This window comes from Pimephales promelas, chromosome 10 (assembly GCF_988280905.1).
Source record: "Pimephales promelas chromosome 10, fPimPro1.hap1.1, whole genome shotgun sequence".
Taxonomy (NCBI): domain Eukaryota; kingdom Metazoa; phylum Chordata; class Actinopteri; order Cypriniformes; family Leuciscidae; genus Pimephales; species Pimephales promelas.
The window spans coordinates 30,265,173-30,291,629 of NC_142778.1; the positions used below are offsets into that span (position 1 = coordinate 30,265,173).

The following is a 26,457-nucleotide window of genomic DNA, read 5'->3' on the forward strand; positions in this document are numbered from 1 at the left end:
AAGAATATTTACATTTCGAAAGTCTGTTTTCAATCGATTAGAGATGGTGAGACGGGTTGATGGTGCATCACGCCGTCGCTGAGTGAACCGCAAACCATTACCTTGATGAAAATAAAGCTCCAAAAGCAGACGTTTGGGGAAACTAAGTGGTAGAAGATGTTTGGCGACATCGATCTGTGCATCAATACTCGTGACTCAAAACCCAGGCCCACCCCGAAACACACACATTTGCAACCAAATAAACAACCCACAAAAAAGCTTGACTGCAGATGTCCTGAATGAACCCTTGGAAAGTCTCAAAGCATGCGCGTCTAAGTAAACCTGAACAGGTTCCTGTGTGCCGTTCTTCGCCCCCATGAGACGAGAAAACATCCGACGCCTCAAGCAAGGCAAACAGATAACACAATGCAGACGTCACTCCTCGTTTCGGCAAACAAAAGCCTAACATGGAGCGAGCCCTGAGCCAGCGGCTGCTTTCCAGTCTCATTAATCCAGTGTGCGTCTGTTTGTGCATCCCAAATTACAGCCTGCTGTAGTCTTAATATGCAACCGCCACCGTCGTCCCAGCAACAAACAACGTGGCCGCACGGGCCTGGAGTTCTCAGAGCCGTACCTTTCCCCCCCCCCTCACCATCTGATTCTGCTCCAGACTCGGCTGCTGGCACCTACCCCTTTCCAAAACCTCTTGTTCTGATCTTGTCAGGCCCATGTCGAAATAATTAGGCTTCGGTCTGGGCCCCCAAAATTCTGGTTTTGATTCTATGAAATCAAGCCGCCTCAAGACCATGAGCTCAGACCCGCTTTGATATTCGCTCTCCAGGAAGACTGAAAAAATTAAGGGCTTCAGACCACTGTTGTAAACTGTGGCAGAAAGTGCTAGGAGTAAATCAGCCTCTGTTCCTACCAAGGGTTCACCTAACCTTTGCAGTACGCTAGAACAGTAGTTTTCCCATCAGGATTTCACATTGGACATCAACTGGCAAGCCAATGCAGTGGCAAAATGGTTTGTCAGACAAAAATGTCTTACAGCATTTGTGGGTATTATCAATCAACCTGGCTCTCGTTGTCTTTAAAAAAAGCAAAACTCACTGTAAGATGCTTACAATGACAGTTAATTTTAAAAATTTTAAAAATGTATTTTTTTTTTACTTTATTTCAAATTAATTTAAATGTATTTCTGTTGAACTTCTTGTATTTGAGCCATAAAGTGACATTTGTACGGTCGATTTATGATTTTAGGCGTTGTGTTGTCATGGCATAAAACTTTTTGGTAAGGTTGGTAAGCTAATTTTTCACACTAAAATGTTTCACTTTTTGCAACATTTTGCTGCAAGTGTTGATTCAAGTTAATAGTGAACCAAAAATATTTATTTAAAATCAAACATTTAAACCGGCTTTAGGTATTAGGGTACCATGCAGAGATATATAAATGTCTTCAAATAGCAGGAATCCACTAAACCAAACATTTGACCATTTGATACGATCTAAAAGCTTCAAAAAGTGCCATCAGTGCATGTGTCATACCTGGGTGTGAAGATGGAGTTGTGCAGGAAGTTCTCGAAGACTTTGCGATAAGATCGGTCTTCAGCTTCCGCCTTTAGGTCCTCCTTGGTTTTTGGGCAGGGGCAGCAACCCTTTTCACCCCCGCCAACATCTGATTTGGTAGGCTTTGTGTCGCCCTCCATGTCCGACAAAGCCGTGGCTGAGATGCGGACGGGGATCTTTAGCTCTGTATTCCAAAACAATGACACATACTAAACTGATCAAGCAATAAAAGCACAAGTTATTGTACAATTGACACGATTTGTCTATTGTCCAAGTCACACGATTTCCCACATAGCTAAACTACTGTAGGTTTTGGTCTCGTTTCACTAAATGTCTCTTTCTTCTCACAAAAATAAATAATTTAAACTGATTTTTTTTTTCAAATCCACTTATTTATTTGGAAACTAATACCAAATGGGATAATTGGGAACTTTTTTGATCCACTTTAAATGTTGACTACTGTATATATCAATGTTGAAATAACAGCTGAAGGGGTAGAAGGCTGAGGACTAGAGGTAGACATTAAGATGAAGCAAAAGTGCATGTAAAATGTGCACACTTACCTTTAGAGCAGTAGTTATGCTGAAATAGTTCACGGTCTTCTGCCTGCTGCTGCCAACGGAGTAGGTAGAAGGTTTTGTTTCCGTTGGGAGAGATGGGAGGAGACCACTTCACCATCAGGGATGAGGAGGAGTTGGCATATGCCCGGGCATCGAGGGGCATTGATGGCGCTGTGGAATGGCAAGATAATAGTTGGTGTAATATGTCAAACTGTAGATCAGATACTGGATATAGATAGTGGTGAAGCCAACCTGATGCATTGGTGCGGATGTAGACCACCTCACTCTTAGCCCCCATTATATGCTTGTCCTCCACAACCAGGGTAACGGCTTTCACGAAGATGGCATATTGTGTCCAGGGTTTCAGAGGGGACAGAAACACCCCTGGGTCTGTTGATTTCTCCGGAGGAAGGTCCACATCCACCATGTTCCAGCTATTAGAACCACATCCATCTTGTCCGTCAAATTCTGTGATGTTCTGGAATGGTCTACATCGAGACAACAGCGCACAGATGCTTTCAGGATACATTTACATAATGTTACATCGTAAGTCCGCAAACAAACTCGATGTGAATAATATGTCCATAATAGTAAATTCAAGCAGTCTGAAACTTACGCCTCCTTGTAATACACGATGAAGCTGATGAGGTCTCTGTAGTCAGGCGGCCGATATCGCTCCCAAGTGAGTTTTATCCGAGTACTCTGAGTGTGGTTGGATTTGAACTTTAGAATATAACTCTCACCTATAAGAGGGGTCATAAGAGAGATTTAACTAAAAGCACCCATAAGAGTTCTTCAACTCAAATGTAAGAATGTGCCATGGCCTTTCCATCTTTCATGAGCTTCTAGGAATCTAAGTGGTATTAGAAAAGGCACTTCTGTTGATATCTCACAAGTCTAGAGTCAGAGCAATTATGTTTCTGCGGAAAAAAACCACCACATTGAATAAGCCATTATCATCGTTCTTCAAAGCGATTTCGCTCTGTGCAGAAATCTGTCAAACACATAATAGAGCAGGTACAGAAGAACGACTGGGACACCCTGGGAGTAAAATGCTTTTTAAGAGTTGAGTGATGTCTTTGTGGAGAGATAATGCTGTCATCTACCAACCAGTTCAACTGCCTTAAAAAGTATTTGGACATTAAAGCTTCACTTACAAATGCCAATGCGTTATATCAATTATAAAACAATAGATGTACTGTTCAAAATGAAGATAAAAGTTACTCTTCTGAGAAAAGCTCTAGCATCCTGCGTATGCATTATCCACTTGGCTTTATAATTTGTAAAGTGTGAAACAATTCTAATAATATATATATATATATATATATTTTATATGGGTATGGTATTTTTTGATTTACCGATGTCCTTCAATTATAATTAATAATTTTTTTTCTCATTAAATGGTTATTAATCACAAATTTCTTTAATACAATGTATCTTTACCTACAGACTGTCATATAAAAATTGGTTAAATGATTAAATTTTGATTCAGTAACTGCTCTGACAGATTCGGGGACATTATGACACTTTTTGAGTTATTCTTTTAAAGAATCCTCTCATTTGTTCATGAATCAGACTTTATTCTTGAGTGCAGTCAGCAGACGTGTTGTCTTGACATTATGTTTGTGGTCTTATCCCATCAAATTCACTTCAAAATCACAAATTAACTTTGTCTTTGACAAAAAATTGATTTTCTCAGCTTATTGCTCAGTGTTACTTTTTTATGAAACTTACCCACATTCAAGTTTTGATAAAAAAATAATGAATGAAGCTAGAATAAAACAGTTTTTTTTGGTTAAAAAGTAAAGTCTTTTTTTTGATATATTGGATGTTCAGATATTCAAAAAACAAAATATTCTGGAGGCCATGAAATTTTTGTAAGAATTATCAAAAACGCTGGCAACTCAAAACATTTTTTTTTTTTAGCTTTGGCAGATTCATTCAACAGAGCACCACAGGAAACACTTTAGCTGCCTTTTCACTTTTTGAAGCGGCTTTTGTCTACTCACAACTTGCTCGCTCTCCATTGTTACGAACGTCGTCCTCTTCCCTTTTCTGCCTTACGCCGGTCTTCTCCCACATTTTCTGGATCTCAGACATGCAAAGCTTGGGATTGAAGCGAAAGAAGAGTTTCCCAGCTCTAATGGTCAGATTGTGCTGACTCCAGTCCCACAAATACTGCAAGTTCTGGTTGTCCACTACATAGAATGCATAAAACCTATAGTAGGAAAAAACACACACACAACGATACAACCAAATGTATTATTTCTGATTTAAATATAATCTAAGCACAGAAAGCAATGAGAATAATCAGATCTGCTTATTCACGTGACGAATGTGATATGTGTGAAAAAGCGCATGCACAGATTGTATTTCATTAAAGCACACGCTGAGATCAGGCCTCAGAAAAGGGTTTAGGATGACTTCTACAGCTGCACCCGACTGAGTCGCACTGAACTGCTCAGGAACGTGGAGAATGCCTGCGCTCTTACAAGCATTCCTCAAGATGAAACTCAACCCTAGTTAGATCACAACAGAAGAGTTCCCACAGCCTCCCTCAGACATCCTCCGTAAAACCATGGGAGCGAAAATGAGTCAGATAGCAAATACTGATTTATATACTTGGTACTTCAGTACTGGCATGAATGTATATGATTTTAATATGCTTAATCCGGAGGTTAAATGTATACTTCTTGCTGCGACTCTGAGCTGTACATTCCATTAGAGCAGACATTGTATTACTTTCATCCGTTCCTATGGAAACCCTTGAAGACACGTGTTACAATCAGGGAATCGTGAATCGTGACACAAGAGTGTTACATATAAATATTCATGTTCTTTTCTTTCCAGACATGAGACAATGTTGCAATGTGACTACCGTGCTGGTGCAGAAGAGTTTTGGAACATAATAGATGGGAATCATCTTTGTCCAGAACCAGTTGGTCGCTTCAAAAGTTTGGGGTCAGTAAGATTTTAGTTTTTTAAAGAAATTCAGATTTTTATTCAGCAAGCTTGCATTAAATGAATCAAAAGTGACAATTTATTTGTCAAAGAATCCTGACAAACTATGTATCACGGTTTTTTTCCACAAAATTAATTTTTAACAAAATAATAAGAAATCATAATAATAAGGAATTAATAAGAAATGTTTCTTGAGGAGCAAATCAGCATAAGAATAATTTCCGAGGGATCACACAGGAAAACTTTAGTTATGGTTGCTGAAAATTAATCACAGGAATAAATTGCATTTTATTATATATTGAAATAGAAAACAGTTATTTTAAATTGTAACAACGTTTCGCAATATTACAGTTTTTATATTTGAATAAATAAATGCAGCTTTGGTGAGTATAAGAGACTTACTGACTCCAAATTTTTGGACGGTTGTCAATGGGAGACTAATCTTACATTTCTTAGTATATTAGACTATAATATAATACATTCGCATAATAGTCTTACAGTTATAACGTATTACTGTAAGACCTATTCCCAAAAAAGTCCTACTCTTTTAAACCAGTATTATTTTAATGGAGAGCGGCCCTTTTTACATCTGATGAAGATACTGATCAAATAATAAGCTTAAGGCTGAAATTATCTCCACATTAGAGGAGTCAAACTGCCATTCAAGATGACACGAATGATCTTGATAGTCCTATGCAGGCCAACAAATAACTGGTGTTCAGTGAGACATAAAGCATATTTACAGCACATGTTTTGAAGGCTAGCTCTGTTCTGTACACAATCAATCATCAATATGCCATGACAATAGTTATGTTTTATATCTTACTGCTCTGAGAGCTCTTCTCCATGAATGTATCGCAAGCTTTTGAGGAAGGACAGAGAGCCCAGAGTTTGAGAGTGTTTGATCCTCACATATCCAGTGACAGTCTGGATCAGGCCCATGAAACTCTCCAGCTCTGATGCAATGTTATCTGGGGAAAAAGAGAGAGAGAGAGAGAGACAGTGTGAGAGGGGAGACAGACAGACAGAGAGAAAGAGATATGACACTGGAGCAACACAAACCAAATCCTAAAGGACACACTAACTCATCACTTCATCAGTGTGAGTGATACATGGGTGGCAGCCAGAGTCCTGCGCACGGGCGGGGACGGGTGAACCACTATTTACGTTGGGAACGGTCCCGTGCTTATTTGTGTTTATGCTCTGTAGTCTGAAGACTGTGAAAGGTTTTTAATTACAATGTGATTTTCAGCGTTGAGCATTATAGCCAATCGCGCAGCAACTGAAGTGATTGACATCTTCAGTCATTAAGGGAGTGCTTTTTTCTCGCTTTCTGTATATAATCTATTTGCAATTTGAATAAAAGTTTTTTGGCTGCTAAGAGGACCAACAGAGGCAGCAACTGTCAACTCAGGAGCTTTATTCTGTACATGAACCTTATTATGTCACCCCAGGAAAATAAAAACAATAATCAGGGTATACCAGCATTTGGCCAATGATTTTCTGATTACTGGATAAGGGTTTAAAACATATTTGTACATTTAAAATAATATTTATTAGGGCTGTCAAACGATTAATCGCGATTAATTGCATCCAAAATAAAAGTTTCTGTTTACATAATATATGTGGGGGCACTGTGTATAATTATTTGATATATATAAATACACACACATGCATGTATATTTGAGAAAAAAAATTATTTATATATAAAATATTTATATTTATATATAATATAAATTATATATAAATCTATATACAGTATATACATGTAAATATTTCTTAAATATATACATGCATTTGTATACATATATATATATATATATACACATATATATATATATATATATATATATATATATATATAAAATAATTATACACAGTGCACCCACATATATTATGTAAACACAAACTTTTATTTTGGATGCGATTAATCGTTTGACAGCTTTAATAATTATACAGGTACCAATCTTTAGGGAGAAAATATTTAAATAATGATAAATAATGAGTTTAGAGTACAAATGTCTCCTATATGTTGTTTTTTTCATTTTATATTGTCACTGTACTAAAGCCAAATACAATTCTTAAAATTTAATCTGCAAAATGTTTGTTTTTACCCAGTTTTTAATTACATTTTAGTAATTTTTCAAAAGAAATATTGTTCAAAAGTACTGTTAAGTTAATGTGAACTTTTTTGACAGCCCTAAAATACTTTAGTTTTTCAAAACTCAAAAAAGTAAAAAACATGGTCCTGATTTTTTATATTTCTTTAATCACCAAAATAGGGATGTTTTGGTTGAAACCCCAATTTAAAGTTGTATAATTTATACAAAGTACAGAGTACAACTAAAGAAAATACTATTTTTCATAATATTCCCATGTTGGGTATAACAATTTGACCATTCCTTGATAATTCCAGGTTTTCCATGACAGTGGGAATGTTGAGAGGAAAAGTTGAGAGTGAGGGTACTTACTGCCCCGCCGGATGTTGATGTGCAGGTTGCCTTTGATGACCGTGCAGCCCTGCAGGGACTGAGCAGCATCCACTGAGTCGATTGTTTTAGTTTCGCAGACCTTGTCGCACACTCCGTCACAGGCACTACAAAACATTCTGCAGATGGGAGAGAGAGGGAGAAGAAGGGAAAGTAAGTGTCAAGGACAGGTCCCAGCCACACACACAGACTCCAAACAGGCAAACGCCACTGAACCGTGACAGGATTATTGTGTCTCACCAAAACATGAAGAATATTTAAGGCTTGTTTTTGACAAACACAAGGTCACTCCTTTATGCAAACCCTGGGTTGTATTTGAAAAGAGGATCATTAAATCAGGCATGAGGCAAAACCAGGTCTGGTCAACTTAAAGGCAAAACAGACTCAACATATAAAAAGTTATATGGCAAAGTTTGCTAATATTTTACTTGAAAAGTGCAAGTGTCTAAGTAAAGTCCAAGGTGTGGTAATTACAAATCTCCTTTACCTAGTTTAAACACGTTCCAGCATGTTACATACAACCTGAAAGTGAACAGGCCTAGATTTTGAACCAAATTTTGTTTTCATCAAAAACCTTAATTTCTTTTCGACTGAAGAAAGAATGACATGGATATCTTGGATGACCTGGGGGTGAGTAAATTATCAGCAAACCTTTTTTAAAAGTGAACTACTCCTTTAATGGCAATATAAATAGCAGCTTTAGAGCAATGGCAGTGGAACAAGTAAACAGGTTTGGTCAGGACTTGAACCTACAGAAAAAGGCAGGGCTGATGTTTAGGACCGATTCTGTGGTAGTATTTCCCATTTAAGCATTATGGATTTAAAAATAAAGAGAACGTTCAAGAGGAACATTTCATCTACTCTCACCGTCACCAATAAGGGTTTTTTTGCTATCTGAATTGAATCTTCTTTCCACTAGCCATGCTGAGTACCTTCTACTTAAGTCCCAACACCATTTCTATGAGTTTGGTGATAAACCGGATAAAGCACTTGCATTACAACTTAGACTACAAACCGCAAAAAGCTTTATTTCTCGGTCCAAACCCCAGTAGGAAATATTGCATCAGACCCCAAAGAAATGTTTTCTTCTTTACATCAGTCAAACTCCCTCAGTGATTCTAATCTTATTGATAATTTGTTTAAAAATCTTGACATCCCTCAAATCAGAAGTGAGTCAAAAACCAAATTAGATGATCCTATTAGTCTAACCAAAATTCTGCAAGCTATTACACAGATCCAGAGTGGAAAATCCCCAGGTCCAGATGGCTTTTAAAAAATACCTCAGCTTTCCCCATTACTTCTCTCGGTTTTTGAAGAATCCCTAAAAAATGGTTGATCTTCCTCTCCCCATGTGCCAGGTGTCAATTTCACTGATTTTTTTAAACCTAATAATAATAATAATAAAAAAAAACCTAGACTGTGGGTCTAGATCATTTGAAACTGTAAACTACTTTTATTTGTCTACACTCACATCAAAACATGATTTTGTAAAAACAAAGAAATCAGTGCTTTCAGCCACCTAGGTCTCCAAATTTTTTTCAGAAGCATATTCTAAAGCGTAAACTTTCCACTGATATGATATGTACATTTCTATAGAAAGCTTGAAATGTCTTTTAAATGAAACCATTTAAATCAAAAACAAACATTCTCTGATTATGTAATCTGTCTTTCTCGCCTGAGCTCATTATCTATAATGTGGTCACACCCACATTTTGACAATACGGACTGCAGCAGCGGCTGATACGACGGCGTTCTGTTGCGCATGCCTGAATTTAACGGAGTACATGACCATGCACGACAAATGCTACCACATAAAATTTTAACTCGCACATTCTCCAAAAATGGTCGCAATCTGGAACCCTGCTTAACACAAAGCTTAATTCTAGGTTTACCACTTCTTAAAAAAACAAAAACAAAAAGAAAAGTTTACCATTTCTCTATTTTTTTAAGTTGAAAATCAAATCACAAACTTTTCTTTTCATTTTCTTTAGTTTTCGTTTTTAAATTCTACATTTATTTTGTTTCAACTTAAATTGTTTTTTATACACAAATGTCAATTTATACACAATATTACAATTTATTGCAATTTATACACAAATGTCAAAAAAGTTACTCGAATCAATGACTGGTATTAATAAAGATCCATTCTTACAGATCATTAACTAAAAAAAAAGTAGGTTTAGGGTTTAGTTACTCTTTAAAAAAAAACTAAAAGAAAAGTTTATAATTTCTCTATTTTTTTAAGCTGAAAATCAAATCACAAACTTTTTTCATTTTCTTTAGTATTCGTTTTTAAATTATACATTAATTTAGTTTCAACTTAAATTGGTTTTAATTCAGTTAATTGCCAGAAGAAACCTTTCGTTTTTTTTCTAGTTTTATGTACATCTAATATTCTATATTTTATTTCAGGTTTTTTTAAATTACTCTTTTAATAATATTTTTTAATAAATTCAATTGAATAATACATAAAGAAAAGAAGCATAAAGAAACACTCTTGGCACTGGTGTCTAATGATAATGAGGCACCCCTACATCCAGCTCTGGCGGCGTACCTCTCAGTCTCATTTCGGGTGAATCCGGGCGGGCAATCTGGCGTACACTCTCCGTTGTGGATGACGAAGTCGACCTCGCTGGGTAGGTGAACACGGGCACACATGTCCATGGTGATGCAGCGCCAGCCTTCAAACTTGTAGGTGCCCGGTGGGCAGGCCTCAACGCAGCGGCCCTCGTGAAAGTAATGCTGGCAGGCGGCACATGCCTTATCATCGTCTGGTTCAGTGCAGCTGCCGAGGCACTGGGGGTGACAGCACTTGCCCTCATCCGTGCATGCCCTCTTCTCACACTTCTTTGGGCAATCTGGAAAAGAAAAGCATGAATATGGAGAACAATGTCAGTTGCGGTTACAAGGAAGAAGAATGAGTTTAGAAATAGCAATATAAAAGGCAACAACGTAAATCAATTGAACGTGTTTTCTGTAGTTAAAAACATTCGAGAGGTTTTTCTGAGGCTTAAAAGTTAAATTTGAATACTAATATAAGATTAGATTGTTTAAGCGATCAAATACTATTTATTCTCCTGTGTGTGTTTTATCAATCTCTGCGTGTGTTCTGGAGAAAGAGGGGAAGCTACAACCTGATCTCACTGGAATTCGTACGGATTTTACGAGGTGACTAATAGGTCGTACGAATTAGTACGATTTTTGCTAAATCGTACGTATTTTACGAATAGCCCAATTAGTATGAATTCGTACGAATGATCTACCACTGACCCTACCCCTAAACCTACCCATCACATGGGTTTAGACAAATCGTACAAATTCGTACGAGTGAGATTGTATGAATTAGTACCAATTAGCCACTTTTTAATCACTTGTACGAATTGGTCGTGACGAGATAGCGTTGGAAGCTAGCATTAAGATTAGTTGACTGTAAAATAAATATGTCGGCTATGAAAAGGGGCTCGGAAGAGGAGGAGGACGCCCTGTGTGAAGTCAGGATGAAGGGCATGGCGTTGTTGTGTGCCAGCCTTGTTAGTAAACTGCAGCTCTGGATTCATTAAAGCTAAATATTATTACTGTTAGATACTGTTGATGGAGTTTAGAGGATAGGGAGGAGGGGGAGAGGAAGAGTAGAGCGAGAAATGAAGCCAAAAAGTCTAGCTAGCAGATGGACCGCAGTTTGGACTATTAGCTTGGGAAGCATCTAGTGAGGCCGGGCCTAACGAGAAGCCACGGTCCATCTGTGGTGGGCTTTAACTGAGCTGGAATGTGTCATGATGAGAAACACCAGCTAACAGTTATACAACAGATTTGATTGACGGTGCAGCGTTCCAAGAGTGCCGATATACGGTCCAACAGCATCAGGACTTTTCAGTGATTGTATCTCTCTGCTTGCCTGACTGTCAGTTTACGCATTCGTGTGTAGGAGGATTTGTTTGTGACTCTTTCTATATGTTCCATCCTTATGCCAGTAGGTGGCGATAAGTGTTAAGTGTCACAGCCAATAAGTGATTGGCTGTTTAGACACACTCACGAACTTCCCTAAGCACTTCACCTCGCACTTCCATTTTTAAGTGCGTTCAACGTCAAGTGGACGAGGGAAATTTATTAGGACAGACCCTTGACCCCTCAATTTTGACTGAGGGAGCGAGTCTTAATGTAGACTTCAGGCAGATCCATAGACCACAATGGAACATGATTGTAACATTACAATAGATTGGGCTTAATTTACTCCCAACCCACACTTAAGGCCAATTTATACTTCTGCATAGGGTGCGCAGTAGGTACGGCGTAGCATACGCACAGATGCGTCCCATAACGCGTACCTTTCGCCGTAGCCTGTCGCGCACCTCCTCAAAAATTTAACTACATGTCGCAACAACGCTGACCGCAAGATCGGTGATTGGTCGGCTTGACAGCATCGCATTTCCTCCTACGCATTTCCGCACGTACCTTCTCCTCCGAAGTCTTCTCTCATTTCTGCCTTTCACTTTTAGTAATTTCACTAAAATTAACTGTTTTTCCACCTCAATAAGCTCCAATTCCAACATGATCCGCTCTCTTTCAGTCGCCATTGCTTGTAGTAACCAAGCCGCGAGGAATCTAAACAGTGGAACATTAAAACCCTCTGCCGCCAACTAGCGTTTCGGAGCAGTACTGCAGAGCAACCAAGACCTGAACGCAGAAGTATAAATGCTCACAACGGTGTCGCCTACGTGCGTAGCCGACGCCGTACACTATGGCGTACCCTCGGCGCAGTAGTATAAATTGGCCTTTAGTGTACGATATTACAATTATTTTGACATGTAACTGCATAACACTTTTTTTACACAGTGACTTTTTTTATTTTCTCCAACAGCCCCAGTATACATACATACCTATTATAGAATAGTGTGTAAAACAAATTCATAAGAAAACTAGATAAATGAAGTTCATCCAAAGGAAAGAGACGGAGGGAAGTTAGTGAGGGAAGGGCATAAGCGCAGCCAGTCTTTATGAGCAAGTCATAGAATCAATCATTCACTGAACTGATTCATGAGTCAGTGAATCATTCATCCAGCCAATTGTTTTGGAACTAATTCATTCAGAAATTAAAATGTAACTTGTGCGTTGTTCGGAGATGCAACGGTTGATTATTTTTACTTTGTTTTGAACTATTAGGGTGAACAAAAATAGACAGAGGAATTGCCAATGTTGTGCCTGAAATGTAAATGTACTTGCGACTGAAAGCATAATAACTCCTTGCACATGCAACACACAGCATTGCATTATGCCCAGGAAACTAAAACAAGACTCATTGATTGATGTTCAGAGGTATTGTACATGACATAAACATTTTTTTATTGAAATCCTTGTCATTTTGTCTACAATTTAGTCTTAACATGTTCATTGTCCTTTCAAACAATGCCTTTGAACTGTAGTTTCATACAAACAAACGGCTCTGTTTGGAGGCTCTGTAATCAGTTCTTGACAAACAAAAATCAAAAATCAGTTCCATTGTGGAAAGGTTACTGACATCATGATGTAACCCCAAATGCTCCATATGCCTATTTCCACGAGAGACCAGCTTCTGTTAAAAGCGTGAGAAAGTCACTTTTATGCAGTGCAAAAAAGGATGACAAATAGGAGAGTGGTTTAAATTAAGTTTTCAACAAGCCATATTGTACACACTTGTTTGCTAAGGAGAGTCAAGGGATCCTTGCACACTGTTGACATATGTGGGATCAATAAGCATTCCAATGGAAACACTTGCGTTGAGCGAGCAATGGGAGACTGTTGGTAATATAAGACAGAGAGAAAAAGGGTGGGAAAAGCACAAGAGGAGAGGAGAGCTGATAGTTTGACTCTGATCAACAGCCAAGTGACAATTGCTAGTGTTGTGGATAGTTGCTAGGTGGTTGCTAGGACATTGCAACCACCCAAATTCTGCACGTTATATTGTTCTGCAAGGTAAAAATCATCCAAAATAGTAATTATACACCTCTTGAGAACCAGACTAATCTCATGAAATTGTGTGTGTGACACGCCAATTCGTATTTCCATTTTTGGCGTGCTATCAATACGCATAATCACTTTTCAGCGTGTTTATGAACGCCGTTGACTGATATATGACCTACCTCAACCCCGTCCCTAAACCTACCCGTCACTGAGGTTAATAGCATTTATGAGTCTTCCCCTACCATCCGAGGAAAAAAAAATATCGCTCCCCAGATGTAGATCTACATTTTGCTTCGTTTCGCTCGGACATTTAACGGCGTGTACATACACGCGGAATCACTCGGACATTAATGGCGTAGACATACACGGATACACGCGGATAGCTCAAAATGTGTATAGGTAAGATATGTATAGATATGTTTACGCAAAAGTAATGATGTCATGTTGCGAGAACAATGTTAAAGGCTCAGAACAGGTAAAAAAAATTATAAATAAAAAAAAATATTTTTTAGATACAATACAGAATTTAAAAAAAAACAACAACAACACTTTGATAAGTTTCAATTCTATAAAATGTTGGAATCAGCAGAAGAAATTGTTTAGAGAAAAAAACTAGGTAGCAACGTGGTTTTAAAACAATTCCAACGTCTATGGTAACTTCCAAAACCAAAAACCAGTGAAAATTATTTAAACAACTTTAGCTTAAATAATACAAGTTTTGACAAAAACAAAGTTTATAAAAAGGATAAACCTCACATTTTAGCCCTTTTTTAATGGGAACTTCTATTTTAATGGGCAGTTCTACGAAAAGCATACGTGCAGATACCCTTGAAAGGTCTGCATGGGTGAGTTGCCACCCGAGGTGGGACTCCAAACACTGACTAGGCAGCCAGAGGCATCGGCTCAAAATGAGGAGGCGACTAAGCCGTATGGCACAGCACTTCTGGTCACCCGGCAACAGTCTCCTGGCACTCCGCCAAGCAGACTCAGAGGGCACAGCCAAAGAAACATCTACTGCATGGGATTTTCCCCTTTTATTTATGATCTCACATCATGCAGTTAGATATTACAGGAGAATCATAACAGTTCTGATTATTTGTGAAATGAATACTGCTCATGGTGACATATATTTAGTTGGTGCGAGCAGGATTTCAGAGGATGGAGCTTATACATCCCCTCAAATCATCAACATCCTAGCCCTACGTCCAGGCTCATGACAAGAGCGGGTGGGTCAAGAGGAGAGGCACGGTGCACGCACACATTTTCTCCCCGAGGTACAGCTATGGCACAAAACTGCATGGGAAAAACTTTGGCCCTCATGTGAAATTACAGATTGCATGGATTCCTATTGAAATAACTAGATTTAGCCTGCGAAAACATGTGCCCTCTACACAACCTGACCTTCAGTACTCCCACCACATAAGGACACTTTCTTTTTTGTTTGTATTTTTGCTGCAAAAGCCTCTCAGAGACATGCTAATCTTACCTCATCTGTCCTCTCACTCCCATCACAGTGTATGTTTACTTAGTTGCCAATTGGCTTACAAATGATAAGAGTTTCAATGAGGAGATCCCACAGCACTGGGACGTGATTTTACATACTCTCGACTCTCCACAGTGAAACAAACATCAGCAAGGACTTAATTGGACTGGGTGGAGACACTTCTCCTACTCCAGCCAGTTGAGATGCTTAGCATTCTTCAGCACATTCTGCCACATCATAAGCCACCCTGCAGAAATTACTAGAACATTCCTTCATTTAATTTTAGTGAGAGAAAAACAACAAACAATTGGAAAAACCTTCCAAAACAGCCATTAGCCACATGCGAAACAGTATTTAAGCCCATATCTGAAGTTTCTGTCCTTTATGTGTTTATTCATGCTAAACACAAAATTGCTGCACTGCATAACACAATCACAGATATTTCATGTTTAATAGACAGTTATGAGAAGCAAAATTGTGAACCAATAAGATTCCACAGGAATCCATTCAGGATAATGCAGGGCTCTAGTCTGTGACTTAACTGGTTGCAAATGTGACTAAAAAGTTGCTTATTTTGTAAATGTATGTTATAGATCTTATTACAAATTATTCATCCATGTGTTTATTTTTTTTTTTATTCCACTTAAATCCCGTCCCTCCACAAAGCTTGAATTGAAAGAATGGTTCACTTTTGAAAAAAACGTTGCTGATAATTTACTCATCCCCATGTCATCCATGATGTCCATGTCTTTCTTTCTTCAGTCGAAAAGAAATTAAGGTTTTTGATGAAAACATTCCAGCATCTTTCTCCATTTAATGCACTTCAATGGGAACCAAACGGTTCAAGGTTGGTTAGTAACTCTCCTGTCGAACTCGTTCATCAAAATGAACAAATCTTTTCCCAAGTCATTTGGTTCATTTAATGAACGAGATAAACAAATTGACTCGGAAAAAGATTTGTTTATTTGATGAACGAGTTCGAACAGGGGAGTCACTAACGAACATCGCAGAACAGAGCAAGGCGAGCATTTGAGCTTATAAAACTTAAACTTTGTTATTTATTTATGTAAATGAGCGATCGTTTCGCTTGATAAGACCCTTATTCATCGTCTGGAATCTTTAAAGCCCTTTGAAAGTTTGCACTGAAACTGTCTTTTGGACCTGGAACCGTTTGGTTCCCATTGAAGTGCATTATAAGGAGAAAAATCCTGGAATGTTTTCATCAAAAACCTTAATTTCTTTTCAACTGAGGAAAGAATGACATGGACATCTTGGATGACATGGGGTTGAGTAAATTATCAACTAAATTTAAAAAAAAAAAGTCAACTACTCCTTTAAGTAGAGTGCAAGCAGCGCCTATACCTCAAAATCCAATCAACAACCGAAGCATGGAACCAAGAACACACCCAACATTTTTTCTTTTTCTGTCACAACACAGAAGAAAAGATCCGTCAACACAATTCATCACGACTTTGTGTGAAAGTCACAACTTTGCGTGCGTCCATATGCACCATCATCTCATCAAAGTGCACATTAATCTGTGTTTACTGAAAACAACAAAAAACAGAGCACAAGGTAATTTGAAAAACTGCTCAACTTTTAAGCCATAATCCTATAAATCTAGTATTAAGAATGTTCTATCATACGTCACACACACACAAAAAAAAAAAAACAGGCATGGAGCTGTAAATGAGAAGTGCATTTCCTTAAATAGCCACATGGCCCTTTTATGGACTATTAATAGCAGCACACTTTCCAGCTCTAATTCCAAACCTAACCGATAACTAGCTGAGAATTGAATTATGCTCAAGCGAAAAAGCCAAAACATAAGCATTCCTGGCTCGCTGGTGCTCTCTAATCCTTTAACATACACAATTGTAGTGAGTGGAAGCAGGAAGTTATTCATTATTTGGAATGCCACCAAAAGGTGGCACCCCAAGCAAACTGCTCCTCCATCCCACACCTACAGCGATTCCTAAGTGAGGAAATATTTCAGACATGCATGCCTTCTGCTGGAAAGGAAGACTGTTATGGCTGACTGAAGAAAAACAGTCAGACTGAAGCATCACAATCAGTACATGACCTCATTTTCTCGTGGTAAACTAATGATATGGTCTTTTATTTATAGTTGTTGGGAGTGCCACCCCTATTTACAAACACTACTTGGTCTTGGTGGTTGGTTTCCACTACTTCACCAAAACAGCGCATTACCTAACAAGGAAGTTGATAGTAGATCAAAAAGCAAACGCATTTAATACCACAGAATCAACTTGCTGAATGTAAAGATGACATATTTTCGGGCATGTTTAGCGAAACGGTCAAACTTGCGCAAGGCCCGGTGGCGTGGCGGTCCTGATGTGACTGACCCTGTCTGCTCCTTTGAGCAGTCATGAGGGAAACAACCGCTCGCTTCCTTCTCCCTCTCTGTCCGTGAAAGCCGAACGCTCAGACCACATAGACCAAACCGCTATGAGAAGAACAGCACACACTCTCAGAAAAAAGGTACAAAAGCCGTCACTGGGGCTGTACCTTTTCAAAAGGGAAAACTTTTGTCCATTTTAGGTGCTAATATGTACATTTTAGGTGCTAATATAGAAATTTAGGTGCTAATATGTACATTTTATGTGCTAATATGGACATTTTAGGTGCTATTATGGACATTTAGGTGCTAATATAGACATTTTAGGTGCTAATATGTACATTTTAGGTTCTATTATGGACATTTTAGGTGCTAATATGGACCTTTAGGTGCTAATATAGACATTTTAGGTGCTAATATGGACATTTAGGTGCTAATATGTACATTTTAGGTGCTAATATAGACATTTAGGTGCTAATATGGACATTTTAGGTGCTAATATGTACATTTTAGGTGCTAATGTGTACATTTTAAAAATGTCCATAATAGCACCTAAATGTCCATATTAGCACCTAATATGGACATTTAGGTGCTATTATGGACATTTTAGGTGCTATTATGTACATTTTAGGTGCTAATATGTACCATTAAGGTACCAATATGCACACTTTAGGTACTTTTGAAAAGGTACAGCCCAAGTGACAGCTTTTGTACCTTTTTTTCTGAGAGTGCACAGACGTCCTCAGCAGCAGCTGAAACGACACAGGGGCTGATTATATAAAAGGTTAATAAGCGCAATATCTTCTGGATTGACGCAATCTTTTAAGAGGAATGTGGTAAAAACAGTGTTATTATCCCTGGACGAAACCACTGACACACTTGGATGCCGTTCTGTCTTAGGGTCTTAACTCAGTGGGCTATGTGAAGAATAACTAGAATGTTCAAAACGGGTAATCTCAGAGCAGAATGTTAATCCTCTTGGGCTCGGCACCAGCCACAAAAACACATTTCAAGGCACTGAGGGAATAAAAAAAAAATACCAATGCGAGAGGTATTTTTCTTAAATTATACGATTGCTTCATTGGTGCAGACACAATTTATTGTTTCGTTTTAACAATGGCAGGCATTTTTTATTAATGCATCATGTGCTTCTTGGCTCACAATCTAATGTGCTTCAATAGTGTTCGCTGAAGCTGGGTAAAAAAATGCTTGTGCGTCACTCTGCTACAGCACATGCGCACGAGAAGAAGAAAAAAAAAAGCCAACTCGCTTTGAATTCCACAACTATCAAACGCAGCACTGAAGCTGAACTCATTATGCTGTGCGCCTAAATGACAGCTACGTGCATCTGGAAGATCTCGCTTCTTTTAAACGCAGGCATGGAGGGCTGAGAGATGTTTGTAATCTTAGATTTGGGATAACGTGACCCCAGCGAGAGGCCCCGTGCAGGCAGACTACCGAATGTCCCCTCTGTGGAGAAAAACAAATCCACCGAGGGAGAGCACAATAATGCAGACAGACGCCCTGACTGAGGCAACAAACGTGTCTGGGATCATGCATGTTACACATTTTGCAATAAAAGATTCAGACTTGCATCTTTATTAACAGTCATTTTGAAATCATGCAAGTTGCAGATGGATTTGTTAACAAGCACAGGGATGTTTACATAGGCTGAGATTTCAATATCCAGATCTAGATTGAGATTAATACTAAATAAACACCAAGTAATACTAATTTTGATGCATGATTTACTCAACCTAATTTAGCTGGACTATTTTTACAATGCTGATAACATAACTTTCATGGATGGATGGACAAAAATAATGAGGATATTAAAAGTATCTTCATTTTTGGACAACATTAGGGGGAGTAAATGCTGACAAAACATTTGACCTTCTTTGATTGCAGGGAGAAATAGAATTAACTGTAAATAACAGTAGTTCCTTGTATAATATAATATATTATAATAATATTTGGAAATAATATCCACACAATCCAATCATTGTTGTTATAAGTAATAATAGTAAATACAGTCATGATTAAAGCCTGATGTTTGGTCTAGCACAGGATACTACCTCATTCTGTGTTTTGATAGTAAGTCTTAAGGGGCGGGGACTAGGAGTTGGACCAATTGGAGACTAGAGGGGGAGGTCCACAATGATTGGCATGTCATTGACTGAAGTAGAAAAGAGGTAAACAAGTCCTCCCTAGTGCTGGAAGAGCGAGGGGGGTGCTGTAACCGTCGTTATAACATAAGCACTTTTTCCAGCCAGCACACAGCTGAACTATGCTTGTTTGATGAAATGAAAGACTAAACATTTAACAAACGTGACTAGTGTTTTTAAGATTTAGACAAACATATAGCAAAATGGATAATGATAAAAAAATATATAAATATATTTCGGGGAAAAAATTACTTTTCTACAACTAATATTTATGGTATGTTATTTTGTGTGAATTATAACCAATTAGATATTAAATATAATTACTTAAAAAAGATTATATTTTCAGTCTATGTTTTCACTTTTTACTTTTATGTTTAACTTTGACAAAGCAGCTAAATATTGTTTTTACTTTTCTTTTGGACTTTTATTTTACTTTATACTAGGGCTGTCAAACGATTAATCGTGATTAATCGCATCCAAAATAAAAGTTTGTGTTTACATAATATATGTGGGTGCACTGTGTATAATTATTTTATATATATAAATACACATGCTTGTATATATTTAAGAAAAAAATATTATTTATATATAAAATATTTACATTTATATATAATATAAATTATATATAAATCTATATACAGTATATACATGGCAATATTTCTTAAATATATACAAGCAAGTGTGTGTATTTATATATATATAATAATTATACACAGTGCACCCACATATATTATGTAAACACAAACTTTTATTTTGGATGCGATTAATCGCGATTAATCATTTGACAGTCCTACTTTATACTTTAAGTAACATAACCCATTGTTCTGTCGTCATTGTTTTTTTTAAAGACGTTTCTGTTCGGTTATGAAAGATTTAGCATTAGCTGATAGATCAAAGGAACTATCATATTTACCAAAAATAAGAAATTTAGAGATGCTTTTAAGATAATGGAACATAAAATTAAAAAAAAAAAAAATCAGACACCTTACAAAGGCATGTATAAACGCGACAATGTCCAATATATCGAGTATGATTGCCCCTCGAGTGCTTACGTGTCTGTAAGCATGTGCAGTCAAGCACTCTCAGGTTACCACTGACAGCGCTCTTAACAGCAGACTGTTAGCCTTACTCTCCAGTCTGCACTGACACAGGACCCTAAGCAGACCTGCGGTCGGACCCCTGGCTCCATCAAGCCACATCCTTATCCGGAAACACAATCCCACTTGGGATCATTCTAGACACTCGGCATAACCACAACAGTACACATAAAGAGAAGGATGTTTCCTCCACTCAATCCCACAAGGTTCATGACCTAGGCGGAGAAAACAAATACACGCACACCTGCCTCTGCAAACAGGTCACTGGAGTTTGGTGCCATACTGTATGTTTATGGCACAGACAAAATAAGTAGTGTGCGACTCTGGGTTTGAAGAAATGTGGGAGTCATTAACCCATCTGTATAGAAGTAACATGGCAATCCCAGCATTCTCTATCCCACCATCTAGCTTACACAAACATGCACTCGTTCACCTACAGAAAAAACCCCCCAGAAAGTTATGTAATGTGTGTGAGGGAGTGTGAAAATTTGTTATGGACCTGCCCTTACGACAAAGAAAAGCTTTCATTTTCACCATGATGACTGACTACTTAAACACAACATGGGCAACACAACACCAAAATGATTTAATAAGACTTAACATTAGGGACAAAAATGTCTGAAACAACTAGAAAAATATATTTTTCTTAGTGCTCGGCAACGATTAATCGCATCCAAAATAAATGTTTGTGTTTACATAATACATGTGTGTGTTCTGCGTATAATTATTTTGTATATATAAACACACATGTATATATTTAAGAAAAAATTGTTATGTATATATAAAATATTAATATTTATATATGATATAAATTATGTATAAACATACAATATACAAATTAGAGCCCGACCGATAAAGGATTCTGAAGGCCGATATCGGTACAAATATTTGTTGGTTTTAAAATCCGATTTTCCGATATATCGGCCGATATTTTTTATTTTATTTTTTTCAGGAACACACAACAAACATTAACAGATTTCCCTAACATTAGTTATTTGTAGTTTTGTATGAGTTTTAATTAAAATAATATGATAGTGCATTTTAAAAAGAAACGTGTTTCTTTTCTTGTCGCAACAGAACAGAGGAGGAACCAAAGCTCATTAATTAATTAACAAAGCTCATTAAAGTCCACTGATGATAGTGGCATTAGCTAGCTTTGTGGTTAGCTAGAATATGTTGCGCGTTATAAACGAGTGTTGCCAACAGGCCAGGGATGGTATAGAGTGCCCTCTTGTGGACAAACTTATACAACTCCAACATGACATGGTTGAAGCGTGTTTCATCCATATTTATTTTATTTTTGAAATATTCATTTATCGGCCATTAAAACTGCCGATACCGAAAGTTTGGAAAATGCCTAATATCGGCCTGCCGATATATCGGTCTGGCTCTAATATACATGCACATATTTTTTAAATATACATGCCTGTGTGTGTATTCATATATACAAAATAATTATACGCAGTACACACACATGTATTAAGTACACAAAATTTTATTTTGGATGTGATTAATCGCGATTAATCATTGCCCAGCTATAATTTGCATCAAATTAAAAAAACAACTTTGTATTAGGTCTACATAGACCTTATTCACAGCAGCACCATCTTGGATTTCTAATGGGAATAAAAGCAAAGCTGTGAGGGATAGACATACATCTCTTCGGTGGGTTGTACTGTTATTTATTGTGTTTTTGGAAGCATCTTTCCAAAAAATTTCAGTGGACAAAAAAAACTCCAAAGCTGTGGAAAATAAGTGATCTAGGAAATGTATACAGCTTTTCACAGCGGATGCCATTGAAAACACCAAGTCTTTCCCTCACAGCCTCGCTTTTATACCCGTCACGACGCTGCTCTGAATAAGGTCTAACAAGGAGTGAAATTATTTTAAAAGTATCAATCAAAAATAACATGTATTTTGCGTTAGATCTAAATAAAAAATAAAATATAAATATGAATAATTTGAAAACGGAATTAAAATAAAAAAAATAAAATACCCTTTAGACTTACCCAGACAGTCAATCTCGCTTTCTTTAAGTACAGCTCTAGTCTATGTACATTTATACAAACACACACCCAGACTGTGTCCAGTGCCAGCGTCACGCTAGGCTCCTACAAGCCAGGCAGTTCTCGAAAATCGAACAGACATGGGCCACCACAGTCTGGCTGATTCAGAAAGAGGGGGAGGCAAGTAGTTTTATTTTGGTTTTCCACTGCTTTTGGAGGTGTTTCCTCTCAGTGCAAGAGTTTGCTAAAAATACTTGGCTTCCCAGATCTGCTTCATTAAATGTGCTGTGTTTCCTGGCAGCCCCTGCGACTGCTCGCTGCCTGGATGATGGGGGGTTAGAAAATACCCCACTGCTGTCCCGGAGCCACAGACTCACTTCACAAATCAACACACTCTCATCAGAAACGCACACACCTATTTCACTAAAAACACACTTTATTCGTAGTAAAATACCTGCTACGGGTGTGCGCAAATATGCGGAATCACCTGTGAACATTAAACATGTTACTCCATTTGGTCAATGTCCACTTTCATTGTTTAGAAAAGAGCTGGGTGAACATTCTGATACAATTTTGTGTTCTATAGGACAAAAGTAAATCTTTCAGGTTTGTAAACATGAGGAAAGGGTCTGATGATACATATGTTACCACAGTATAAAATGTCTATCATGAGAGATTTTGCTATATTGTGTATATCGCAGTATGTAAATACTGTATATAGCTGCGCACACAGAAAGCTGCCTCTCTCAGACCACGAATTTGGGAAATGCTTGATAAAAAAAGTGTTATTAAGCACAATAAGCAGTGAAAATGAACTGACGCACAGAGTAATCGCATGCACAGAATGCTGCGTCTCTCCGCATGCGATCGAGAATTCAGTTCTCTTTCACGTCTTATTGCACTTGAATGGTCGAATACATTCGCAATTATGTCAAAACTCCCATCGTGAGGAGTATTCATGTAAACACAGCTGGTTATGTCTCAAGTGAAACTGGATGTGTATCAGTATAAAGATATATAAATTATAATTAGTATAGTGTGTGTTTTGTCTTAAAGTGACAGCAGCCTAATATTCCTTCCTATTGCTCATTATGTAAATCAAACAAAAGAGAAAAAAACTTGCTCTTCTTGACTGATTTTTTTAGCTTTAAAGGGGTGATGAACTGAGAAATCTAATTTTCCTTGAGCTTTTGACATCTAAGAGTTTTATTCTTATTTTCTAATCATATTTTAAGAATATCCTGTAAGTTTCAGAACTGAAAACGTCCTTGTTAGTCCAATAAAAGCTTTTATTGACACCAGGCTCAGCAAACGACTCGTTTTTCAAAGTGGGGAACTATGACGTCAAAGAGGATAAAACACCACCCCCGCAGAAGAAGATCAACGCCTACTTCAAGACGAACGGTTTAGCCCCGCCCACCGATTCGTGTGCGAGACGCCCATAAAAACTGAGTGTTTTTCAGCTAGCCTCAAAACTTGGATACAAAATAGCCTATTACTTATTAATTTTGATATTTTTGAATGCAAAAACCAAGCGAATGTCATAAGTTGACCTCAGACAAAAATATAATAAAATTTAAAAAGCCAGTTCATGACCCCTTTAATAAGAATACATTTATATTTAAGTCATACAGTGTTTTATATACTACATGTCTTTGCTAATTCTAACTACATGTAACACTTGGAAATCTGTTTAATTCATATTTTTGTTAGATTAAATTTGTCTTATTGTTTGCAATTTGTTTCTTTTTTCTTATTTTTAAAAATAGAAATTTGATCAAATAACACAAAATAACAATCCCCCCCCCCCCCTCCATGAGGGTGAATAAATTACAGGATTTTTTTATCGATTGAACTATTTCTTTAAAAGGCACACGCACTCACTCTCTCTCTCTCTCTCTCTCTCTCTCTCTCTCTCTCTCTCTCTCTCTCTCTCTCTCTCTCTCTCTCTCTCTCTCTCTCTCACACATGTGCAGTCACAGCTAGAGTCTTGTCTCCTTTCAGGCTCAATCAGGAGTCTTTGAGTTTAACGGATCGCTTCTGTCAAGCCCTGTTTCTGCGGACAGTCATCAATAGCGTTGCGGAAACAACTTCAATAGCATTGGCACAGTCTTCATCTTGGCATGGCGAACACACACACTATACTAGCACAACATCTGGAGTCAAAACGCCACATCTACATTTTATGTTTACTTGAAGGAGACAGTAATCCAGCGTTGAGCGCATAAATATTTGGCCTGACATTTAAAGCGGATGTTGGCGGCAGTCATATACCGGCCTCTTCCTTGAACCTAGATTAAATGATGCAGCAGCTTTACTCTCAAAAACTGACAAGGACATTAGCGACTTGCTAATCTGACAGATGGTGGATAGCAAATCTCCAAATTGCGTTAAATGTTTTGTGCATGTCATGTATTGCATGTAATGTGCGCAAGCATGGGGAAATATGAAAAAAAAATTTCAGAGACAATAACCAATAATTGGCTGATATAATTAAAATATATATTATTTACTTATTTACTTACTGCAGCAGTCGGGTGGTACAAGTCCGAGCTCTTTAAGTATTTACGTTCATAATTATCGTCATGTTATATGCTATTTAATTTACTCATGACGCTTTGCAGACTCTGCTCAAACTGAGGGTGTTCATGTGTTCTAAAGGAGGCGTGGCTCTGAAGGGAGGGTGGGATCTTATGCTTTCAAAGCTAGCTTGCTATTTGTAACATCTCTGAAACGGCCAAATCTACCTTTAACTAGGGATGCACAATATATCGGCCACCATATCAGTATCGGCCGATATATGTTCATTTTTAATGTTATCGTTAACGGAAAATTTAAGAAAATTAAATTGTAAGAAAATTTGGCCGTTATATTAAAGCCGATAAATAATGTATTATTCCCTTCAGCTGAGACACTTGTTGAGAACTGTTTATGTTTTTGAATTTCTTGAAATATGATTGAAATCTCTTCAAAAAATGAAAATACAGTTCGGTACAACACGTGCAGCGCAAATCTGTCATATCGGCTACACAACACTATAATGAGAACATCATTATAATCGTGCGCTTGGGACATGGGTTTAATTGTGAGACTTGTTTTTGTAATCAGGCTCTCAAAATTATACAAAAATTTGGATTTCAATTTATCAACCGATATATCGGTTATCGGCTTTCAAATATAAAGACTTATCGGTAGGGTTGGGTATCGTTTGAATTTGAACGATTCTGATTCCGATTCCTTGTTTCGATTCCGGTTCCTAACGATTCCAGGCAGGGTCAAAAAAGTTTAGCTAACCTTGCTAACCAACGGTCTTTCTGAAGGAAATACTCCTTCTGTCACAAATACTTGTCACAAATTTTGCATTTTGCCGAGATTTCGTTAATTTTTAGAAAAGTGAAGCCACACTTTGGACCGCCGACGTAAGCTACTCATGTTCGACTCGCGCGGTTATGCCAACACTTCCGGTAGACGCTTCTTCGTTGGTGTTGTTCAGCGGTTTCTTCTTCCGCTCGGCAGACTGTGAATATCGAAACTAGGAATTGAAATTTTAACTTTTGAACGATTCCGGGAAAAACGAAAAGTTAGTCCCGGTTCCAATCGATACTCGATTCTCGATACCCAACCCTACTTATCGGTATCGGCCAAAATTTTCATATCGGTGGCGGTTCATCCCTACCTTTAACAAAACCTAATTTGTTTTTAAAGCAATACTTTTTGTCAATAAAATAAGCAAAATGTTTGTGAACACAAACAAATATAGCAGTATCGTTTTTTTTCTGCTAAATTTCTCTGTCTAGTTGTGGGTCGTTGCATAGCGTGCGTGCCACTGCTGCTACTCTGGCTAGCGTCCCTGAC

At 37.7% G+C, this 26,457-nt stretch overlaps 1 protein-coding gene across 2 annotated transcripts in view; it reads right to left on the reverse strand.

The window, feature by feature from the left end:
- igf1ra (insulin-like growth factor 1a receptor) overlaps window positions 1–26,457 on the reverse strand; it is a 100,906-nt gene that overhangs the window by 16,412 nt on the left and 58,037 nt on the right. For both annotated transcript variants that reach the window (XM_089116448.1, XM_039684296.2), the window contains 8 exons: window positions 10,110–10,413; window positions 7,538–7,674; window positions 5,893–6,037; window positions 4,115–4,323; window positions 2,722–2,848; window positions 2,358–2,593; window positions 2,109–2,276; window positions 1,525–1,729 (listed from right to left, as the gene is read on the reverse strand). In XM_089116448.1, coding sequence (XP_088972574.1) covers window positions 1,525–1,729; window positions 2,109–2,276; window positions 2,358–2,593; window positions 2,722–2,848; window positions 4,115–4,323; window positions 5,893–6,037; window positions 7,538–7,674; window positions 10,110–10,413 — 1,531 coding nt within the window. The remainder of the gene's footprint in view (window positions 1–1,524; window positions 1,730–2,108; window positions 2,277–2,357; window positions 2,594–2,721; window positions 2,849–4,114; window positions 4,324–5,892; window positions 6,038–7,537; window positions 7,675–10,109; window positions 10,414–26,457) is intronic.